The sequence below is a fragment of the Cryptomeria japonica genome, chromosome 11, assembly GCF_030272615.1.
Source record: "Cryptomeria japonica chromosome 11, Sugi_1.0, whole genome shotgun sequence".
Lineage (NCBI taxonomy): Eukaryota > Viridiplantae > Streptophyta > Pinopsida > Cupressales > Cupressaceae > Cryptomeria > Cryptomeria japonica.
The window spans coordinates 657,192,323-657,199,984 of NC_081415.1; the positions used below are offsets into that span (position 1 = coordinate 657,192,323).

The window sequence follows — 7,662 nt, forward strand, 5'->3', positions numbered from 1 at the left end:
CATCATAAAAAATCAATCCATTATAAAAAACCACACATAATGTCAACCAAAAAGTTTATAGACAATGATTAGGCAAATCCTCATCGCAGAAGTGCATTCGGGAGCCATGAACTCCTTCAAAAGCACGAGCTTAAATTTATTCCAGAATCCTCGAAGAAAAATAAAAAGCATGGGAAATTCAATACTATTGAAATACAAGACTGAAAATTTATTGTCAAAACAAATACATTGATTATATGAACCAAAGCAATCTAGTCGAGGAGAATAGAAGCCTGAAAGGAAATTTTCATTTCATTTTGTATTTAATAAATGATGAAAAATACATATACACTCAGTGAAAGCTGCCATTATGTGCTTTCTTGATCTAAATTGTGAATCTGCAAAAGTTGATGGAGAACTTGCTTCACAACAACTGCAGGGGAAAACTTTGATACCATGTCCAACCGGGCTTGAATGCCCTTTAACTTTGCCTCTACTGGACTAGAAAAAACATGTCGCAATATGAGCCTAAGCTGGCTAGAAGAGGGTTCTGCCCAAAAATGCCCCTTAAAAGGTCCCTCCTTGACTTCACTCATTCCATCCAAAGGCAATGGATAACTGTTATAATCTGTCATGTATTCTGTTGGACCCGACCAATTTGTGGCAATGACAGGCAAAGACATAGCCATTGCCTCAACATGCGGCCGGCCCCAACCTTCTCCTCTGGATGGCAGCACAAATGCTGAAGCTGCTTTGTAAAGTCTAGGAAGTTCCCGCTGAGGTACATGGGCATCGCTTAAATAAACAGCTGCCCAACCCCTAGAAGGTTCTTGCAAACCTGAGCTCTTGACAAAGTCTTTAAGCTTGTCATCAAAGGCTCTGTCACTGTGATATGGCTTTGTCAAGATGTATAAAACAACATTATCATCTGCAGAGAATTCCTGCAAGTATGCTTTAAGTAAAACATCCCAGCCCTTCCGCCATTCCCATTTGAAGATACTTATAAAGACAAAAGCTGATTTGGGCAAGAACTTGACCTCTTTTGAATGCTTGGGACCAAACAGGCGTCCATCAGCTGGCAATGGCAACGGTTTCCACCTCTCAGGATTGAAGAAATCAACATCCACTGCCTGAACTATCTTCACAACTTTGGATGAATCAACCCCACTCTTTATAAATGTCTGAACATGAAAATCAGTAGGCACCCAAACTGAATCCATTTTATTACACCGCCTCACATGCTCATCACTAACCCTGTCTGTTTCAAACATGGTTCGACCGATAACATGGAAAGGCTCATTGTATCCATTGGGAGGACACGGGGTTGTTTCAAACAGAGGTGGATACCATGCACCAGGCTCGCTGTGGCATATGACAACAGTCTCATTCAATTGAAAATCCCCTCCATACAATTTCATTGCAAGGGCCTTCATATCATCAGGTAAACCAGTCCAAAATGCAAGATTTTCTAAATCCCCATGTTGCAGTATCCTTAACCTAGGTACACTCTTACTTGCGTCAAGTGCTTCCACATAAGACCAAGCTTCCGAACTATACCCACCCCCAGACAGAATAGGTGCCATCCACAACACCCAATATGGAAATACTTGCCCTTGAGGTTGTCTTTCTTCATTTTTCCAAAACCCTAACCTGTTAAAAGCAAAATCAGATAAAATCTGCTTTGGTGAAAAGTAAAACCCCCTGATAGCCAATTTCAGCAATTGAATCCTATATGAATCTTTGAACGCAAACCCAAAACTCAAAGCCAGCAGAAGAGCAACTACAGCCCCTGTCCAAAAAATGGATGTTTTTCTCTGTTTTATGTGACGGGCATGTCCAGATGAAATGTCTCTTACATTTTTATTACTGTTTTCTGGATCCTGTAATTCTCTATGATCCATGTTCTATGGAATGAAACAAAAAGTAAACTGCAGAAAAGGGCAACACGTCACTGGAAAAGCGTCATTGTTGTTTCATATAAAACATTGATAAGCATCCCGGTCTTTCAGAACATCCAAATTTATTCCCCAGAACCTCTTCCCGTTCTTATTTATACTGCCCCAGAAAGAGGGATCAATTTAATTGAATTTAATATATGAAAATTCAATATCGCATCTGGATGCAATCCCTATTGCCTCTGAAAACTCGACTTATTTCAAAAAACGACATGATAAAATGTACTAGCTGGTCGAACTATGAAAAAAATATTTACATAGACAATTTACAGTACCTTTGTTGTTTCCAGTAGACTGCATGCCTTCCGCTGTGAATAGAAGCCTGTTAAACTGTGATCTTTATGCCCATTAAAGATGGGAAAGCTCAGATTTTTATTTAAATGGGAATTAATCAGCATGCCCGGTAAATGTGCACAGATACTTTACACCTTTCAAACTAGATTATTAATCACAAAATGTTACAGTAAGTCGGTCGGTATGTCAGATTTTTTATTATTTATTTTTAAGGCTAGCAATTAAAAAAACAACAGGACATTACAATCCTTCCTAGAAATAAAAACAACGGGACTTCCTAGCAAAGAAGAAAAAACGGGGCAAAAACGGGGCATTACAATCCTTCCTAGAAATAAAAACAACGGGACATTACAATCCTTCCTAGAAATAAAAACAACGGGACATTACAATCCTTCCTAGAAATAAAAACAACGGGACTTCCTAGCAAGGAAAAAAAAACGGGGCATTACAATCCTAGTCGAAGTGTGATTTCCATGTAAGTAAGGCAACCATTGAGGGTTTTCACATTTTGTAGGGCTCGACCTTGAAACTTATGTTTTGATGTCAAGCAATTCAACCACTATGTCAAAACCTCAAACTAATCAACACCCACTAACATTAAGAGAGGGGATTTTGTTCCATCAAAGTGCTTGTGTAGGTTAACCCCCTTGAAAACACATGGATGCCCAATCGTGGGTGGGTCCCAGCTCTAAATACACACCTAATGAAAATCCGCACCATAGCTATTATATCTATCTTTAGAGAAATATAGGTAAAGTACGCCAAGAGATATCTTAGTTTAAAATTTAATTTTTACATATTGTCTACTTCAAATAATTATGAAAAGCTTTCCATTTAGAAGCATTCTTCCCACCAGAGATCAAGTCTTGTTGAGTGCAAAAGATCTAAATGAAAAAGCATGAAGGAATACAATCTATTTCATAACCATAAAATCCTAATTTGTTGCCCAGACACTGCCAAAATCATATCTGTGAGTAATCGAATAATAGGCTTTTAATGGAAATGAAAGTTGTTATTCTAGGATAAAGCTTGGAGTTAGGGTTAGGGTTTGAACTATAGTTCAATGTTAGGGTTAAGGTTTAATTAGGGTTATGGTATGTTAGCATAAAGATTTAGTTAGGGTTAGGATTTGATTAGCTCTAGATTATGGATATTATGAAGGTTAGGGTTTGATTACATGGTAAGGGTTTAGTTATAGTTAGGGTTAGTATCATAATTCGATTAGGGTTGGAATTAGGTTTATTATTCAATTACATTAGGGCTAGGTTTTAGGCTATATTTTAATTACAATTAGGGTTCAATTAGGGTTAAGGTTCAATTATGACTAGATTAGGCTTCAATTAGGATTAGGGTTAGTATTACAATTAAATTAAGGTTAGAGTTAGTGTTATGGTTCAAAAAGGGTTAGCATGGTTTACACTTTTGTAAACGTTTATTAGGGTTAGGTTTCAATTAGGTTTAGGCTAAGGAGATAATCAAGGTTAGGTTGGGTTTAGGGACAAGTTTATGGTAGTGTTAGGGTTTAAATTCAAGATAGGGTTTAATTATGATTAGGATTAATTTTAAGGTTTCTATTTTTTAGGATTTAATTATGATTATATTAGGGTCAGGATTAAGGTTAGGTTAGGGTTGATGTTAGGTCATAATAAGGGTTACCGTTCTAAAAATATTCTTTGGGTTAGGTCCAAATAAGAATTTTCTTTAGTATTACAATTCAGTTAGATTTCAATTAATTAAGGCTAGGTTTAGTGTTAAAATTTGATTGTAACCCTAACAACTATTATATCAATGCATCATAGAGAAAATAATGACTATTTAAAAAATATACCCTAACCTTAAATGAATTGTAATACTAACCCTTTGACTAATTGAACCACATCCCTAACCCTAACACTAATTCTAATTAAACCCTAACCCTTACACCAAGCATTATCCTACAATAGTAACCATAATTGTAGTGTAGCCTTAACCCTAAACCTAATCTTACCATAATTGTTTAACCTAAACCTAAATTTAACACTAATCCTAGAATAAAATCCTAACTACAACTTAAACCATAATGTAACCATAATTGGACCACATCCCTAAAATTAACCCTAGAAACATAGTTGGGTTGTAATTCTAATCAAACTATAGCACAAAACTTAACCCTAACCCTAATTTAACACTAATCATAAGTGAACCCTAATCCTAGTATAATATTAACCCTGATCTATCTCAAACCCTAATCCTAATTGAACTCTGATACTAATTTAACTCGAACCCTAATGTAATTGAATTATAACCCTAATTCTCACCTAATTGAACTCCATCCCTAATCATAATTGAACCATTATGACAATTTAACCCTAAAGTTAACCCTTACCATAATTAAAGACTATATTGAGTGTAAACCCAAACACTATAGTAACCTTGACCCTAAACCCAGCCTATCCTTAAAGCTATCCCTAATCTAAACCTAATTTAACCCCAACTATAATTGAACCTTTATGCTAATGTAATCCATAACCCTAATTAGACCTTAACTTTGAAACTAGACTTTATTATAGAACCTTGACCCTAACATCATGCTTTGTCCTTAAACCCAAACCATTTTTGAATCCTAACACTAAATCTAACCCTAATTTAATTGTTGTAATAACCTTAATCCTATTTGAACCCTAGTCCTAATCATCAAACTAAATCTATTGAACCTCAATCTTTACCACAAACATTATCCTAGAATAATAACCCTAGTTGTAGCCTAACTTTAACCCTAAACCTAATCTTACCATAATTGAAACCTAATCGAAACCCAACCCTAAACTTAATTTTAACCCTACAGTCAAACCCTTCCTCCAACTTGAACCCTAATCCAATCATAATTAAACCCTAACCAAAATAAAATCCTAGTTGTACTTCAAACTAATCATAATCAAACCCTAACCCCAACCATAATCAAAGCCTAATTTATCCATATTTTGACTAGAACATCACCAATACTACCTAAATTTGTATTTTAAAAACCACAACATTGAACTTTAAGATTATGGTCAAGCTATCCAAAAAATTGAAAATACTTTATACAAAAAAAAGAAAATTAACAAAACATAAATCACATAGCCTTGTCGCGGAGGATCCTTTGGAGGAATGACTCACCTCCACAAGAGGCTATAATAAGGAAGACTACTTTTTTTTCTCCCTTTTTTAGTTAATATTGGATAAAGCATTTATAAGAAAGAAAATTATTTACAAGTAGCTAAAAAGAAAATCAAGAGTGTTTGGTTTAAAAAGTTGAATTGTTTGTTAATGTGTCTTTATAAGAATTGGCATTGCATTGAGGGTATCTTTAAAGATAGAGAAAACAATTGATTTTTAGTAATTAAAGAAAGTTTGATCATTAAATTAAGAAATGATTAAATTGTTGTTTATTTTTAGTTATATTCATTCAAACGTTTGATTAATATAGACTAGATACAATAATGTTTTATCCAATTTAAAGAGCAATATCATTTAATGAGGCAAGGCTCGTAAAGGGTTGTATCACTAGTAACATCATCTAATTTAAAAAGCAATATCATTTAATACGAAGGCAAAGTCATTAAAGAGTTGTATCATTAGTTAAATTAAATAATGAGACAAGGTTCAATTTCTTCATGTGTAAGAGAGAGGAAAGTTTGTGAGTTCTATGTTGTTAGATATAAATAAAGATTGACTAACATATAATTTGAAGGTCTAAAAATATCTTTTGTTATCATTTTTAACATTAAAAGGATGCTTCATTTATGTGACAAGTGGAATTATGTAACTAGCAATTGCATCTTGGTGTGCAATGGGTACGTCAAAGAGGTGTGGAAGTTAGTTTTGCAATATTTTAGTTTTTTTGGCATACATTTATGCAATACATAAGTTTAATGAATAGGTCGCTTAGTAAATGAAGTTTTTTGTGGAATAGAGGTCTCAATAGAGAAGTGATAGCTTCAAAATAATTATGCATCCACTTACAAGTATCCAAACATGACTTAAAAAACCCCTAGAATAGGGAAGATAATTAGGGTCCATTACCAATAGGCTCATGTTATGTTTTCAATAGGGAGATAGGGAGATAAAAGGATAGAAAGAAGGAGACATAGAGGGGGGAGAGTGAGGGAGAGAGGGGTGAAGAAGATAGAGGTAAATATGAAGATAGAGAATTTATGGAGATGGATATGGTGAAGGGGAAGGATATGGGAATGTCTAGAGGTAGAGGAGGAGAGGAAGATAGAGGTAAAGATGAATATAGAGTCAAAGAGAGAGGTTGAGGGAGATATAATGATATAGAGATATGAGGAAATAGATAAGGAGAGATAGAAAGAAATATATATATATGATGATCTAAAGTGATAATGATATAGAGATATAAGGAGATATAGAGAGAGGGGGAGAAGTGGAGAGATAAAGACAATTATATATAGACAAATTGGTATGGAGAGAGGGAGAGAGAAAAGGAGAGAGATGGAGAGGAAGAGATAGATATATGAGAAGAGAAATAGATAAAAATAGAGATATATGATATGAGAAAGGAAAATAGTGGTAGAGATGGAGAAATAGATAAGGGATAAGGATAGAGCTAGAGTGGGAGAGTTGGGGAGAAATATATGATTGTAGTTCACATATTTTTTTAATAAAAAACTAAAAAATTATTTCATATATATTGTTTAAACTAACTATTTATTATATTATTATATTTCTAAAAAATGAATAAATAAAAAGCCTAAAAAAATTATGAAGTAAATAAAAATAATTTCTGAGTAAAAAAATGTAAATAAAATAAAATCATTGTTATCATCATAAAATAGTTTTGGAGCAAACAAAAATAAAATAAAATGAAATCATTATTATCAATTATAAAACAAAATAAGTTTTAAAATAAATAAATTTAGATAGTTTTATGCATTAAAATTAAATATATATATATATATAATATATTTTTTGTATTAGTTTTTTATTAAATTCAAGAATAAATACTAATAAAATACATTCTAAATTGTTTTAAATTAAAATTAATATGTCTATTCATAATATATTTTTTGTATTGATGTTTGAATTATATTAAACAATTATTTTATTTATATGAAATAATTATTCTACGATATTATTAATACAATGATTAAAAATGGACATATATTTTTAAAATATATCTCACAATTTTTTAAAAATAATTATATTAATTTATAAATATTTTATATATTGATATTTATCTATATTATTAAATGTTTATTGAATAACTTATAAAATTAACTCATATGTAAATATTCCATTTTTGTTCATTCATTGAATATTTCATTAAATATTATAAATAATATTAAATTAACTATTTATATTATTTCTCAATTTAATCTTAAGATATATTTTTTTTACATTTAAACTAATAATTTAAGTATATAAATAATCTTATCAAAAATCTAATTCCTAT

The 7,662-nt window shown here is 32.2% G+C and overlaps 1 protein-coding gene across 2 annotated transcripts; it reads right to left on the reverse strand.

The window, feature by feature from the left end:
- Positions 1-275: 275 nt before the first annotated feature.
- LOC131065126 (uncharacterized) lies at positions 276-2,397 on the reverse strand. Of its 2 annotated transcripts, none has more exons than XM_059213823.1 (2): positions 2,210-2,397; positions 276-1,629 (listed from the first exon to the last, which is right to left on the reverse strand). In XM_059213823.1, exon 2 carries the CDS (start codon positions 1,560-1,562, stop codon positions 348-350), a length of 1,215 nt encoding a protein of 404 aa, XP_059069806.1. In that variant the 5' UTR covers positions 1,563-1,629; positions 2,210-2,397; the 3' UTR covers positions 276-347. The 2 variants fall into 2 exon arrangements, with proteins under 2 accessions (XP_059069806.1, XP_057855527.2); XM_057999544.2 differs by having other exon boundaries at positions 276-1,907; positions 2,210-2,395.
- Between the last annotated feature and the right edge of the window lie 5,265 nt (positions 2,398-7,662).